Source organism: Neomonachus schauinslandi, chromosome 9 (genome assembly GCF_002201575.2).
Source record: "Neomonachus schauinslandi chromosome 9, ASM220157v2, whole genome shotgun sequence".
Taxonomy (NCBI): domain Eukaryota; kingdom Metazoa; phylum Chordata; class Mammalia; order Carnivora; family Phocidae; genus Neomonachus; species Neomonachus schauinslandi.
In genome coordinates, this window is record NC_058411.1 from 24,156,582 (window position 1) to 24,173,188 (window position 16,607).

At 43.2% G+C, this 16,607-nt stretch overlaps 1 protein-coding gene and 1 pseudogene across 2 annotated transcripts in view; one reads left to right on the forward strand and one right to left on the reverse strand.

Moving 5' to 3' along the window:
* Positions 1-7,920: 7,920 nt before the first annotated feature.
* On the reverse strand, positions 7,921-8,198 carry LOC110571734 (annotated as a pseudogene).
* Positions 8,199-12,660: 4,462 nt separating this feature from the next.
* SPTLC2 (serine palmitoyltransferase long chain base subunit 2) overlaps positions 12,661-16,607 on the forward strand; it is a 101,359-nt gene continuing 97,412 nt past the window's right edge. For both annotated transcript variants that reach the window (XM_021679802.1, XM_021679803.2), the window contains exon 1: positions 12,661-12,880. In XM_021679802.1, the coding sequence (XP_021535477.1) occupies positions 12,752-12,880 (129 nt within the window). In that variant the 5' untranslated portion in view covers positions 12,661-12,751. The remainder of the gene's footprint in view (positions 12,881-16,607) is intronic.

The window sequence follows — 16,607 nt, forward strand, 5'->3', positions numbered from 1 at the left end:
ACATTTTGAAGACCTGCCAAATTGTTTTACAAAGCTACTGCACCATTCTCCATTCCCACCAGCAATGTATGAGGATTCCAATTCCTCCACATCCTCACTAACATTTGTTGTGTGGCTTTTAATTTTAGCTATCCTAGTGGGTATGACCTGGTATCTCATTGTGGTTTTGACTGACATTTCCTAAACGACAAATGAAGTTGAGTGTGTTTCCATTAGCTTACTAGTCATTTGCTTTTCTTTCTTTCTTCTTTTTGTTTTTCTTTTTGTTTTGATCCCTTTGTTTTCTTGGTTCTGGAATTTTTTTATTAGGTGTTTTGGATAAATGTCTATTCAAGTCCTTCGCCCATTTGAAAATAGGGTGCTTTTTTTTAGTTGTCTTTTTATTATTAAGTTATGAGAGTTCTTTACATATGTGATACAAGTCTCTTATCAGATATATGATTTGCAAATAAATATTTTCTTCCATTCTATGGGTTGTTTTTTACTTTAATTTTTTTTTTTTTTTAAGTAAGCTCCACACCCAGCATGGAGCCCAACATGGGGCTTGAACTCACAACACTGGGATCAAGACCTGAGCTGAGATCAAGAGTCAGACATTTAACTGACTGGACCACCCAGGTACCCTGTTTTTTCACTTTCTTAATGGTGTCCTTCAGAGAACAAAAGTTCTTAAATTTGATGAAATCCAATGTATATATTTTTACTTTGGTTGCTTATGCTTTTGGTGTCATATCTAAAACCATTGCCTAATCCATGGATGTGAAGATTTATACCTATATTTTCTTCTAAGAATTTTATAGTATTAGTGCTTACTTTTAGGTCCTTGATACATTTGACTTAATTTTTGTATGTGGTTAGGGGTCTAATTTCATTATTTTGCGTGTGGATATCTAGTTGTACCGGCACCATTTGTTGAAAAGATCATTCTTTCTTTTTTTTTTTTTTAAAGATTTTATTTATTTATTTGAGACAGAGAGAATGAGAGAGAGCACATGAGAGGGGGGAGGGTCAGAGGGAGAAGCAGACTCCCCGCCGTGCAGGGAGCCCGATGCGGGACTCGATCCAGGGACTCCAGGATCATGACCTGAGCCGAAGGCAGTCGCTTAACCAACTGAGCCACCCAGGCGCCCTGTTGAAAAGATCATTCTTTCCGTCCTTCAGTTGTCCAGGCACTCTTGTTGAAAATCAAGTGATCGTCAATATCAGGGTTTACTTCTGGATTCTGAATTTTATTCCATTGTTTATGCCTATTCTTTTTTTTTTTTTTTTTAAAGATTTTATTTATTTGACAGAGAGAGACACAGCGAGAGAGGGAACACAAGCAGGGGGAGTGGCAGAGGGAGAAGCAGGCCTCCCGCGGGGCAGGGAGCCCGATGTGGGGCTTGATCCCAGGACCCTGGGATCATGACCCGAGCCGAAGGCAGCCGCCTAACTGACTGAGCCACCCAGGCGCCCCTATGCCTATTCTAATGCTAGCACACTGTCTTGATTATTGCAGCTGTATAGTAAAGTTTGGAAATCAGGCAGTGTAAGTCCTCTAATTTTGTTCTTCTTTATCAAGGCTGTTTTGACTGGGTGCCTTGCCATTCCCTAGCAATTTTAGGATCAGCTTGTCAATGTCTCCAAAAAACACAGCTGGGATTTAGATGGAGAGGGCACTGAATCAGCAGTGTCATCTTCACAATAGTAAGTCTTTCAATCCCTGAAATGGGATATCTTTGCATTATTTAGATTACATTTTTTCAGTAATATTTTGTAGTTTTCAGTGTATAAACCTTGCACTTTTCTGTTAATTTTTTTAAAGATTTATTTATTTATATGAGAGAGTGGGATTGTCTCATATAAAGGGAGAGAGAGAGGGAGAGAGAGGCAGAGGGAGAGAGAGAATCCTGAAGCAGACTCCCCTCTGGGTGCTGAGCCCAACTCAGGGCTCAGTCCCAGGATCCTGAGATCATGATGTGAGCTAAAATCAAGAGTCACTCACTTAAGCAATTGAGTCACCCAAGTGCCCCTTTTGTTAATTGTTTTTTTCTCTCTATTTTAGTCTTTGATGGGCTGTTGTTTAATAGAATTGTTTTCTTAATTTCATTTTGAGAATGCTTATTGCTAGAATATAGAAATACTATTGATTTTTGTTTATTAACCTTATATCCTGAAACCTTTGTATTTAACTTATCTATTAATACTGACCATTTGTTAGTGTATCCTTGGTATTTTCTATGTATAAGATTGTGTCACCAGCAAATAGAGATTCTTATACTTCCTCCTTTCTAATCTGGATGACTTTTATTTCATTTTGTTGCAGAAGGAGTGGGAAAGAGAATCTCAAGCGGACTCCCCACTGCGGAGCCCACTGCAGGGCTTGATCTCACAACCCTGAGATGGTGACCCTAGCAGAAACCAAGAGTCGGATGTTCAACCGACTGAGCCACCCAGGCATCCCTGTCCTTTGTTCTATTAAAATAAAGTATATGTTAATTTTTTAAAATGTTAAACATTAAAACAAACTTATAGTCCCACTCTGTCATTAGCTTTTTAATTATTATAATTATAAATAGATTCTTTTTTAAACACTGAAAAGTAGAAACAAAATTTTTAAAAACTGAAAAGTAGGGGAGCACCTGGGTGGTTCAGTCCATTAAGTGTCTGCCTTCAGCTCAGGTCATGATCCCAGGGTCCTGGGATTGAGCCCCACGTCAGGCTCCCTGCTCAGTGGGGAGTCTGCTTCTCTCTCTCCCTCTGCCTCTACCCCAGCCCATTGAGCTTGCTCTCTCTCTCTCAAATAAATAAATAAAATCTTAAAAAAAAAAAAAAACCAACCAGGCGCCTGGGTGGCTCAGTCGTTAAGCGTCTGCCTTCAGCTCAGGTCATGATCCCAGGGTCCTGGGATCGAGCCCCACATCGGGCTCCCTGCTCCGCGGGAAGCCTGCTTCTCCCTCTCCCACTCCCCCTGCTTGTGTTCCCTCTCTCGCTGTGTCTCTCTCTGTCAAATAAATAAATAAAATCTTTAAAAAAAAAAACCAACCAACAACTGAAAAGTAGGAAAACACTGAATCATCACAACCTGAACACAGAATTCTTGGGTCTGATTCTTTGGGATACAGATGCATGAAAAGATACATAAGTAACCCGACAAATTAACTGAGTATGTTTCACTAGTTTCTATTAGTGGATGAGAAAACAAATGTAAGTGGGTACACAAATACCTTGAATATAAAATGACACATGTTGAGTGCTATACTTCATTACGGGACTGTAGCATGAAAACTACTCTAGGACTCTGCTCCAGAAAAAACAAGCAGCTGTGTTGTCTGCCCACATTCTAGGCTGTTTTGTATCTTGGTGACTGCTCGTGCTGCGCATTTTGCCCCAAATTTTCTTCCCATCTTTCTTTCACTATTTTTTTTTCTTGCTTATTATTCCTGGAAGGTCATATTTCAATATATATTATTAGTGGTTTTAATTTCTTTCCCTTTTATCTTCCCCTTTTCTTTTGTTTATATTATATTCTAACTTTCCTATATTAAATATGTTGCTTTTGTAATAGAAACAAACATTATTTAAAAAAAAAGAGAGAGAGAGAGTCCACCTGGGGGTCTGCAAGAACTGCGTCTGGAGTGCCCAAGGAGCTAGGTGTCAGAATGTCGGAAGCAGGGCCTGTGACTTGAGACAGAGCAGTGCACTGGGGCATCACAGGCACCAATGGCTCCTCCTTTGCACTCTTCCATTGTCTTATTTTTATTTTTTTTTAAGATTTTATTTCTAAGTAATCCCTACACTCGATGTGGGGCTCAAACTCACAACCCCAAGGTCAAGTGTCACATGCTCTTCCAACTGAGCCAGCCAGGTGCCCCTCTTTCATTGTCTTAAACAACAGCTCAGGGTTTCTGTTACATAAAATTTAGATAATGCAAACTAGTGTATTGACAGAAAGGGATGGAGAAAGGTAGTGAAGGAGGGAGGGATTCCAAGATGTACTTTGAGGCTGTTGGAATATTTTCATTATTTGGATTGTGGAGATGATTTCACAGGTGTGTACATATGTCAAAGCTCATCTTACAGTTAAATATATATAGTTTACATGATGTCAATTATACATCAGTAATGTTGTAAAAAAGTTCTCCTGAGGGACAGTAATACTTAGGGTGCTCTAAGTTCCAACTTAAAAAAAATTCAAGTGGCATAAACAATTAAGGAAAATTTCTTGCCTCAGTATAACTGAAATATCTAGATGTAAGCTTCAGGCATGGTTTGATCAGAGCATCCCCTCCACATGTCCGTGAGCCACTCTGCTCACTTCCTGATGTTGGCTTCATCCTTACACAAGTTTTCTTTCTGGTAGCCAAATGGCTGCAGCAGTTGTAAGCTTCACATTCATATAGCACACCTTCCAGGAGAATAGATAGGTTTCCTTCCTCCACTCATTGAACCCAAAATTCCAGTCTTACCACGATTGAATCAACTAAGCTTTGTATGTCCGTAAATCTGTCGCCGTGGCAAGGGCCTGGGCAGTAGTTAACCCCACTCTAAATATATGACTACTAACCAGTGAAAGAAGAGTGGAATGGATGATAGAGAAGCAACCCATTGAAATGCAAGCTATGGGTTGGCAAATCAATATGGAATGGTCAACTTGAGGAAAGTCAAGATTGGACTGAGAGCTCCTGGCTGGCTAGTGGGTAGACTCTTGATCTCAGGCTGCTGAATTCAAGCTCCATGTTGGGCATGGAGCCTACTTAAAAAAAAAATAGATATGCAAATCTCATCACTCCATAGGATACATATGCCACCCTGCCTAGGAATGAATGAACCTTCTAACTTATGTCATTTTTCTCTAAACTTTTTTTTTAACTGAGGTATCCTTTACATATACAATTCATATTGTATTACATATACAATTACAACTGTATATTGTTATTGTGTATGTATTACATATACAATTACATATACAATTCAAACTGACAATACATAACATATTCAGAACTAGTATGGTTGTCTATGAGTCATCTGTCATCATTTATGCTCCCTGTGAGAGTAAATTCTCAGTTTGTAGAGATGATATTTCTATTTTTCTGATACAACTACATACACAGAGGTTGTTTATTAATTGCTTTGGGATGATGATTTGATGAAGATGAAAAAGATAAGATACCAATCACTTTAATCAGTTTAAATAAATATAAATTTGGAGTAAATTTTGGAGGTTGGATTTGGGGAGGAGGGAAAGTCTAAAATCGGTATTTCTTAATAATGTCTTCTAAAAGTGGTGAGAATCTCCTAGGCATTCTTACCTCCTGCTGCTTGTTGTTATTGTCATATCCAACATGAGCAGTATATCTGTTGTTTATGCCTGCCCAGCACCCATTTTTTCTGGAAACAGCACCTCTCTCTCCCATTCCAGAAACCATTGGTCTCCCCTTCTCAGAGCTCTTGCCTCAGACCTGAGGGAGTGAGTGGGCCCAAGACTCAGGCATGGCCAATCAATTCAACATCCGCCTGAGGCATGTGACCTGAGCTGGGCCAATGGGAACTTCGCTAGGACCCTCACTCAGAGTCCAGAAAGGAAGCACTCTCTCTCAGCTGAGATTTTAAGGCTGGTTGAATGCAAGCTTGCCAGCCATGAGCCCTCTTTACCATGACATGTGTGACCCCTTATGTGTGAATGAAGCCAACTCAGAGGGACGCCTTATGTGTGAATGAAGCCAACTCAGAGGGACGCCTTATGTGTGAATGAAGCCAACTCAGAGGGACGCCAAGCCAAGAATGGAGATGGATTCCTGATGGCATGGTTTGAGCACATGAATCCAGTTAGAGCTATCCCCTACTCTTTTTGGTTATGTGAGCCAATAAATCTCCTTTATACTTGGTCCAGTTTGAATTCAGTTTCAAAACTTGCAACTCAAAAAGCTTTGACTAATAGCACCACCATTATAATGGTTATCTGCAGCACCCACCCCTTCTTCCTGGAGCCAGAAGCAAAAGTCCACTTCCTGAAGCAGAACCTCAGATGACTGTGACAGTCAACTGAGTGAATGCCCACAGGAAGTCCAGGGTGGCAGTGTGGGGTGTGGTGGTTGAGTGGGAGGCTTGGAGGTGCTTCTAGGGCAGAGGAAACACACACGCAGATAGCTACCATTGAGACACAGGCTCTACCTGCCTGTTCCTGGAGCACTCATCTGTCTTCTCTCCCAGCTCCAACTGCAAATACTTTGATAGACACAGATTTTTTTTTTAAGATTTTATTTATTTATTTGAGAGAGAGAATAAGAAAGAGAGAGAGAGAGCACATGAGAGGGGGGAGGGTCAGAAGGAGAAGCAGACTCCCTGCTGAGCAGGAAGCCTGATGCGGGACTCGATCCTGAGACTCCAGGATCATGACCTGAGCCGAAGGCAGTCGCTCAACCAACTGAGCCACCCAGGCGCCCGACACAGATTTTTTTTTTAAGATTTTATTTATTTATTTGAGAGAGAGAAAGAGAGAGAGCATAAGCAAGGGGAGCTGCAGGCAGAGGGAGAGGGAGAAGCTGACCTCCTGCTGAGCAGGCAGCCTGAAGAGGGTCTCTATCCCAGGATCCTGAGATCATGACCTGAGCCAAAGGCAGACCCTTAACCAATTGAGCCACCCAGGAGTCCCTTGTTAGACACAGATTAAAATCACTCTACTGGGTGCTTTGCAGGCACCCCAAGCCAATCGGGAACCACCATTCCTATTAAAGTTTCATATTTGCATGCAATCATTCCTTTAAACAGCCCAGGCTTTAAAATAATAATGCAATTCTAAGCTCTTGTCCCCAGGGCCTACTCAGTTTTGTGGGCGCAAATATTGCCACTGAAAATGGTCCAAAAATGTTATCCAAGATTTTCTGGCAAAAGTAGGGCCAGAAACGCAGGGAAAGAATCAGACTCTTTCACTCACTGTATTAGGTTAGGAGTAGTAAAAAGGGAAATAACAAACCCATTTCTTGTCAATCAAGACCATAAGCTCTGGGCGCCTGGGTGGCTCAGATGGTTAAGCGTCTGCCTTCGGCTCAGGTCATGATCCCAGGGTCCTGGGATCGAGTCCCGCATCGGGCTCTCTGCTCCTTGGGAGCCTGCTTCTCCCTCTGCCTCTCTCTCTCTGTCTCTCATGAATAAATAAATAAAATCTTTAAAAAAATAAATAAAGACCATAAGCTCCACAAGGGCAGAGATTATGTTTCTTTCTGTTTGTCATTGCATTTTTTTCCCTCATTTTCAAGTTTATACTCTTTTTGTTTTTCAAAAAGGAAATAAACCGGCATATATATTTGTGAGTACAGAAAGGAAACCATTTTGCTAGGGAATGGTTTTCTGATAATATCTATATAAAAGGCTGAAGCTGTGAACATTCACCATGTCAGTATTGAGAAGCTATGCAGAGTATTACCATATGGAGTCACCACTTCACAGAGGCCCATGTGTCCCCTCACTAAACAGGCCTGACTCCACATTCTGACCTCCCGTCATGGGTCTCCCTAGGAACTCTGCTGTACACAATGTAAAGATAAAACCTAACATTCTTTCTTTATTTTTTTTTAAACCTAACACTCTTAAAAAAAAAAAAAATCAAATCTTTAAGAAAAAAAAGGGGGGACACCTGACTGGCTCAGTGGGGCCAGCAACTCTTAATCTTGGGGTTGTGAGTTTGAGCCCCACATTGGGTGTAGAGATTACTTTAAAAAAACCTTTTAAAGAAAAAAACAAAAACCTAACACTCTTGGGGGAGAATGAAATCTAAAAGGAACAATAATTTTTCAAAATAACCTAGGAAACATCAGGATGAGATGTTTCCATCAAGGAGGGCATTCTGGAAGCTCCTTTTTAAGTCACAGCACTTAACCATAAATCCTCAGGTGACAAGGTCAATCCTGGATGACCCAGCGGAAGGTTGTCTTTTTGCCATTAGAAGTTAGTTTTTGCCTCTGGTTTTCCATCAATCAGATCAAATCCCAGTTTTTCCAGGGGTTTTTGTGCCATCAGCCGCCTCTCCATTCTGCATTCTAAATAGTCTTTTGATTCATTTCTGCACAAAGCATTTTTGATTTTATTGTCAGGGAGATACTTGATGAATTTCTCTTTAAAGCTTTTATGTTCACCAAAGTGATCCAGTGGGAAGCTGCCCTTGTCTGGTGCTGTGGCTGGAAGCTCTTGTACCCAAAATTCATGGCTGTTGACCTCATTGTATTTTTTTTTTAATTAAACTCTATCCCTAACATGGGGCTCGAACTCACAACCCTAAGATCGAGAGTCACATGCTCTACCAACTAAGCCAGCCAGACGCCCTATCATTGTATTTGTAGTACCTGATGTAATAACATGATGCCCAGAAAAAGTATTTGTCGAACGACTGGCCAAATACAAAAATGAATGAACAAGCATGAAAAGTTTGGAAAGGAGGGTGCCTGGGTGGTTCAGTCAGTCAGTGAAGCGTCTGCCTTCAGCTCAGGTCATGATCCCAGGGTCTTGGGATCGAGCCCCGTGTCGGGCTCCCTGCTCAGTGGGGAGTCTGCTTCTCCCTCTACCCTTCCCTTCTGCTTGTGCTTTCTCTCTCTCTCTCTCAAATAAATAAATAAAATCTTTAAAAAAAGAAAAAAAGAAAGAAAAGCTTGGAAAGGAAAGACCAAGTGATGATCTCAGGGCCAGGATCAAATAATTACCTCTGAGTTATCCAGCCCTAGTTTTTGTACTGAAGCAGAGTACCTCTAAAGGGCCCCTTTTCCCTTATGAATCCTCTGCAGTCTTAACTGATGTTCATCATTTCTTCCTGCCCAGTGTTCACTCCCTTTTTCTACGAGGTCCCCAATTTCCTTTTGGGAAATCACCTCTCTTCATTTCGCACCCTCTTTTTGGGAGGGTGAATTTTGGAAAGCAACTCTCACCATGAAAGGTAAAAGAACCTTATCCTTCTGTTTGCCCTCCTTCAGCCCCTCCACATATGGACCCATGTGACCTAAACTCAGCCAATCAGATGCTCTCTCCTGGGACTTTAACTCTTGGGCAAGTGACCCAAGATGGTAAATGTAGTTGGAGCTCATTTCTTTTGGTGGTGGTATACTCATCAGAGAGTTTCTGCCATAAACCCTCCTGAGGCCCTTGCTGCCCAGCCCTCTGGAGATCCTCTTACTCCTGACTTTTTCTAAGCCCAGTCCTCCAGCCTTTAGCCATGTCACTGAGCTGCTAATAACCTTCCAATGAATGAACTTGCATCCATGCAACCAAGACCCCTCATGGGGCAGGCTGCCTGCTCCTCTGGCTAAATAGCCTGCTTTCTCTCACTTCATTTCTCTTCCTAGGCAGTCTTGCATGGCTCTTTAAAAATGCTATACTGGGGGTGCCTGGCTGGCTCAGTCGGTAAAGCAGGCAACTCTTGATCTCAGGGTCGTGAGTTCAAGCCCCACGTTGGCCATGGAGTTTACTCAAAAAAAATTTTTTTAATGCTATATTGGAAGGCTCCTCCTTCAATACTCCTTCCAAGTGATTGTTATTTGTTCTATTCATTTCCAGGTTCTAGCTCCTTGTAGCAGACAATGATAAGGCTGTCCTTTCTTCTCTGCAGCAATTCATCCTTCTGTGTAACTGATTCCTCACCTCCAGCAGCTTGTCCTTGTGCTTTGACCACCATGGATTGGGCGAGCATTAGACATCTTACCCTAAGCTGGGCCAATCAGATCTCTCCTTCCTGGGAATTTATAAATTTGACCTAGGGAATATGAAAGTAGTAGGTGGCTGAGAGCTAAACCTCACAAGTGGGTTGGTGCTAGGAGGATGGCCTATAATTTTCTGTTGCCAAAGTTTGGGATTTTTGAGTCCCAACACTTCCCTATCTTGAGGAGCATTGCAATAATTTTGCCTTCCTTGATAAAGTCTTCTAATATTGACCTATGTTAGCTGCAATCACAAGAATCTTTTTTTTAATTTTTTTAAAAGATTTTATTTATTTATTTGACAGAGAGAGACACAGCGAGAGAGGGAACACAAGCAGGGGGAGTGGGAGAGGGAGAAGCAGGCTTCCCACTGAGCAGGGAGCCCAATGCGGGGCTCGATCCAGGACCCTGGGATCATGACCTGAGCTGAAGGCAGACGCTTAACTGACTGAGCCACCCAGGCGCCCCCAATCACAAGAATCTTAACACAGTCGCCATATGATAGAAGGCTCCTTGGAGGCAGGGCCAGATTTTCATTCATTTGTCCATGTGTTATTCATCAGACATTTATTGAGTATTTACTATGTGCTAGGTGCTAGGAACCCAAAGGTGAACTAGACAATCCCCTGACCTCAGGGAGCTTGTTCTCTGTCTAGTTGGGGGTATAAGTGTATTCATTCATTCATTCCTTCATTCATTTGACAAATAATTCATTTCCTCAACAAATGATTGACAGCACGTATTAACTATTATGTGACAGGCTCTGGTACTAAATGGTTTTCTTTTTTCATTCTCACAACTCTTTGATGTATGTTTCATTTTACAGACGAAGTAACTGAGTCACAGGGAAGGAAGTCAAGCAGCTTTGCCAAAGTCACAAGGCTTTTAAGTGCTAGAGCTGAGTCTCCAATCCTGTGTGGCCATGGAGCTCTTGCTCTGAACCACTCTAATCTCACTCTAAAAAAAAAAAAAAAAAATTCCCAAAGTAATGTGACACGTGCTTGCTAACACAGGTGTGTATAAAGTTTACAGTGAAGAAAGAGACTAATTTTGTGAGGCAGTTGGAATTCAAGAAAGGTTTTACAGTTGAAATGGTTTGAGCAATCTTGAAGGAAGACTTGTAACCCCGGTGCCTAGCCCAGAACTTTGCATGTGAACTCAGTAAAATGGTGATGAGGTGGCTTATGCATCTGGAAGGAGCTGTTTTCCTGTTTGCATGGAGCCTGGGGTGTTACCTACTGCCTTCTGCGGCATCCCTTTTGTGATTTAGCAATGGTGTGCAAGGTTATCAGATCATTTGTGTATTATATCATTGATGCTCACAAAAACCCTGTGAGGTAAGTAGTACAGGTATTAATTTTGTAAGATGGGTGAGGAAACCAAGGCTGATGTTGCATGACTCATCCAAGACCACACATGGTGAGTAAGTGGCAGAACAAGACAAGGACCTGTGTCCTGCCCTCCAGAGAGAGGGACTGGCTAACAGGATTCCTCTAATCTAGTCACGGTCCTCACTCCTAGGCTCTAATTTAAGGCTTTGTGCTTTCCAGCCTCTGTACCTGAGCTTCTGAAGGTTCCCTCTCCTGGGAACACCCTCCCCTTACCTCTCATCCCCAGTTCTGCAAATACTGCTCATCCTTCAAGATTAAGCTCATCCTACATCTTCTTCCCAAGTCTTTTCCAAATTCCAAATTGGAAAGCTTCAATTAAATCCCTTAGCCTGGCTTCCAACCAGATTCTTGCCCTGAAAAAGTTTTTGTATGGAAAGTCTAGACTTGTCACTGTAGTCCAGCCTTCCTCATCAGAACTCCAGCCTTCTGTAGGCCTTTTATTGCTGTTTGTGTTATACATGTACACCTTTTCTCTCACTAGAATGTAAGCCCCACGTGGTGCAAGCCACATGTTTTTCTTTTAGCCTTATACTTCTATCACAAACTTATGTTCTTTAGGATCATAGTGTTTATTGACTCAAAGAAGATATCTGCTCTGTCCACCTGCTGTTAGATTGTTCAGCTCCTAAACCAGGAAAAACTGATAGTTGTCAATCCCTTTCCTAAAGAACTAAATTCTTTATGGGTAACCAAAAGTCTCTTGTTATGATGTAGATCCATTTCCTTTCTAACTCCTATGGGAAGATAGAACTCAAGGGGTGCAAAATAATATTTATTATGCTCCTACCATGGGCCAGGCATTATGATAGGTGCACAATGTTTTATTAACGTATTTCTTGCAATGAGCCTATGAGACAGAAAATATTAACTCTATTTTAGAGAATTTGGCTCCCGAAGTGGCTAAATACTCAAGGTTTAGCTTTCAGTTATTGGCAGAGTTGGAATGAGACCAGGTTTCCTGACTCTTAAGGAGGTATTCTTTAAAGGAAATTGTACAGAAAACCCTGATTAGGGGCAGATGTGAAGGGCAAAGAGACATCCGAATTATTAAGAAATGTGTTAATGTACGCAGCATACTGAAGAATGGTGAGAGAATGCTGAAAATGCTATCCTATAGATACCCACATAGGAATTCGCTGATTAAATCAAGGAGCCCTGTCTCCCCCTGGGATTCAGATCCCAGAACTTCCCCGGAGGCAAAGGCAGAGAGGGCGCCACCTGTCCAAGAGAACCCGGGAACCTGCTCTGGACACTAGGGCTCAGCCCCTTCCTTTCCTCACTTTCTAATTGGCCTACTTCTTCCTGGGCCCCGCCTCCTCTGCGTGGACCAAGAAGCCGCCAAACTCTACCCAGGCCCCTCCTCGACACCAGCGAGCCGCCTTTGCTGTCGTCCGTGATTGGCCAGACAGCAGCATGGGGTCCGCCTCCTCCTCCTCCAGATTGGCCAGCAGTCCTCAGGCTCATGTCCCTCCTGTCCGACCCCGCCCCGTTTCCCCTTGGCCGCCGGGCCTTGGGCGAGCCACAGCCTCCGCGGGAGTGGGCCCCGCCCCTTGTGACGGCCAGGCCGGTAATTGGCGGCGGCGTGCAGCCATTTCCGGTTTCGGGGAGGTGGGTGGCGTGCGGAGCGGGACTGGAGCCGCCGCCGCCGCCTGGGCTGCCGCTTACAGAACCTGCCTTGCGCCTGGTGCTGTCGGGACGATGCGGCCGGGGCCCGGAGGCTGCTGCTGCCGTCGCCCGGTGCGGGCGAACGGCTGCGTGGCGAACGGGGAAGTGCGGAACGGGTACGTGAGGAGCAGCGCTGCTGTCGCCGCAGCCGCCGCCGGCCAGGTATGGTGGGACCGGGCGGCCGGGCTGAGCCGGAGGTGGCGGGCCGGGACCCCGCGAGCTGAGCCCGTGCGGAGCCGGCAGAGGGGCGGCCGGGCGGGGCGAGGTCGCAGTGACCGTCCGCGGGGGCGGGCGCCGGGCACGACTCAGGTGTGCTGGCGGCGGTGTCCTGGCGCTGACCGGGCCTGCCCCAAGCGGGAGGCTCAAGGGCGGCGTAGGGGCTCCCTCGTGTCTCCGCGTCTGAGGTCTTCCTCCTTTCCTTTGGAGGTTTGGGCTCTGGCTCACAGTCCGAGTACCCTCCTCCCCCTGATCTGGCCAGAAATATGGGCTGGCCCCCCGGGGAAGCCGGGAGTGACCCCGCGGACCCCGGGAGGATCCACTCGAGGGCTCTTGGTTCTTTCTCTCGAGGCTCCCTCCTCATGTCCTCGAGGTGGTTGCTTCCTCTTAAGAGTCCTGAAACCCTCCAAGGAAAACAGTCCTCGAGGTCCTCAGGAGGCAAAGAAAGTTAGGAGGTGGTACCAGGCGGAAACACACCCAAGTCTCTTCCTACCACGTACCTACCCCTTCTGCAAACAGGGCACTGGACCACACATCTGGCAGTGAACCTGGGCTGGTGCCTCACTAGCGTTATGCTCTTACCCTGTGGTGAGACCCCATCCCGGGCTCCAGGTTGAGTTAGGTGGGCCCTGTGAGCAAGAGTGCTATCGCACAAGGGGCTTGTTGAACCCAGGTGGTGACTTGTGATGAGTCTTCATACGAGTTAACCAAGGCTGAATCATCAACCAAGTCCAGGGAGTTCTGAAATATTTTGAAAAAGTTTTGAAGACAGTAATTAGTAACAGCCTTCCAATTCTCTGGATTGACAGGTTCTCCTGAAATGTATTTTTTTTTTAAATATTTTATTTATTTATTTGAGAGAGAGAATGAGACAGAGAGAGCATGAGATGGGGGAGGGTCAGAGGGAGAAGCAGACTCCCTGCTGAGCAGGGAGCCTGATGTGGGACTCGATCCCGGGACTCCAGGATCATGACCTGAGCCGAAGGCAGTCGCTTAATCAACTGAGCCACCCAGGCGCCCCTGAAATGTATTTTTAAAGACGAGCTGGTTAAAAAGATTAAAAGATCAGTATTGCTGGAAGAGTGTTGTGAAATTTGCAATTGACTTTCATGCTTATAAATCCCATTTAGATATTAAGGAAAACGTTTTCTTGCCCCAAAGTCATCTGTTCCCAATAGCAGTAGTGTGACTCTTGTGATTTAATTTGGCTTTGATATAGATACCTAGCAGCCTCCTCCCCCAGTCAGTAGATGGGATAGATAGGTCTGTTACTGTTTGGTGTGAAACAGAAAATAAAGCATTCCTCCGAGTCATGTTGACATAGCAAGGCTATGAGAGTTGGGAAAACACATAAAAGAGCCTTGACCTTCCCTGAAGGTGGAAGGCACCATAATGTACATATTCCAAAGATTTATCTTCATTTTTGGCTGTGTAAGGGTTTTTTTAGCAACATAAATGGTTAATAAGACAAAATTGCGGTGGTAGAGAATGTAACAGAGAAACCTGATTGGTGGGAGTCAGAAAATACATTGCAGCTGGAGTGAATTATGATCTTTTAAGAGGGAAAAGGAAGTCAAGAGAAAGGTGTTCAGAGGCATTTTGTGTTTAGGTGCTCTTTTCACTTAACATAAGAGTTATGTTCTGATTTAATAATAAATTTCTCCCATAATCTCTAATAATCTAGCATTTGTAGGTATGATATTTCTTCATAGGTTACCAACCAATAGTAAAATGAAGACATATCAAGTTGCTAAAGTGAAATTTAAAAATCTGTATGACTCTAACATCTGGCTTTTTCTAGTATATTTTAGTGAAAAATTCCACTCAAGGCACTATGGTGGCATCTGGAAGACTGGTCTACTGGAATGCCTGAAAAAAGTGGTTAGGGCTCCAGTATCCCTTCTAGAAAACTCTTTGTCACGAGTGTTTTTAAAACAAAGACTTTAGGGATATAGCTTTGTACATGAATATGAGGAATATTATCTATTAGTTTTTGTTTTTTTTATTTTCTTAAGCAAAAGAGAGGCTTTTGGTAACTTCATGGGAGCAAGAGTTTCTTTAAAATAATTTAAATTGTTTTTGTTTCAATTAAAGTGATAGTGCACCAACCCCTATTTATTTCCCCCTACTTTCTGGGGGAAATGTTGCCAATTGTGCCATAAAAATACACATAAGATGTTAAGTGTGCAGGTGTGTGTCATCTTTTAACTAAAATATAAATTTAGAGTTTTTAAACCCGGGATATACATTCATTTCCTTACATATCCCAACATTTGTCTTTTAATGAACAGGAGAGAAGTTAGAAACTTCTAGGATTCTTTTACACTCTCAAGAGTTTCAGTGTTTGAAGGGATGAATATATGTGCTTGCCCTTTGTTAGATTTGGGTTTAGAGTTTGAGTAAATTGATCCTGTGGTAGAAAGGGCATATAAAACAAACATTTCTGTTTGTTTTTGTTTTCCGATTTTTTTCTCCAATTTTTTTCTTATTGTGGTAAAACACACATAACATAAAATTTACCATCTTATCCATTTGTAAGCCTAAAATTAAGTGCCATTAAATGCATTCCTCATGTTGTGCAACCATCACCACCATCCACTGTCATAACTTTTTTCATCTTGTAGAACTGAAACTCTGTACCCATTAAACAGTAACTCCCCATTCTCTCCTCCCAGTCCTTGGCAACCACCATTCTGCTTTCTTTCTCTATGAATTTGACTGCTGTAAGTACCTCAGATAAATGAAATCATACTATATTTTTCTTTTTGTGTCTGGCTTATGTCATGTAGCATAATGTCCTCATGGTTCATCCATGTAGCAGTGTGTATCAGAATTTCCTTCCCCCCCCCCCCTTTTTTTAAGATTTTATTTATTAGAGAGAGAATGAGCGAGCATGAGCAGGGGGCAGGGACAGAGGGAGAGGGAGAAGCAGACTCCTGCTGAGCAGGGAGCCCAGTGTGGGATTCAGTCCCACGACCCTGGGATCATGACCTGAAGGCAGACGCTTAACCGACTGAGCCACCCAAGTGCCCCCAAATTTCCTTCCTTTTTAAGGCTGAATAATATTCCATTGCAACATATTGTCAGTGGACACTTGGGTTGCTTTCAGGGTTTAGGTATTTTGAATAATGCTGCTTTGAACATGGGTGTACAAATATCTCTTCAAGACCCTGCTTTCAGTTTTCTTGGATATACCCAGAAGCTGGATCACATAATTCTATTTTTAATTTTTTGAGGAAATGCCACACTGTTTTCCACAGCAGCTACACCATTTTACGTTCCCATCAACAGTGCACAAGGCTTCCTATTTCTCCACATCCTCACCAACAATTGTTATTTTCTGTTTGTTTGGGGTTTTTTTGCATAGTAGCTGTGAGATAATAGGGGAAAAGTATGCATATATGTTTCTGCTTCTAGTTCCTGGCACAGAACTCCTAAAACTTGTGTAATTTCCTAAGTGATAGGAATACTAGGAGCATCTTTTGTTCTAATATTTAGTCTTTGACCCTTATTCCTGACAGAGAGTTCCTAAATCCCTTGGAATTTCCCTGGTGATAGCTGTGTCTTTTGTTCTAATGAGCTGACTCTGGGTGGGCTCCTGGATGGGGGCTGCTCTCCAGAAAGACCAAGCCATGATTAGAAGCTTGGAATTTTCAGCCCCTCCCCACATTCT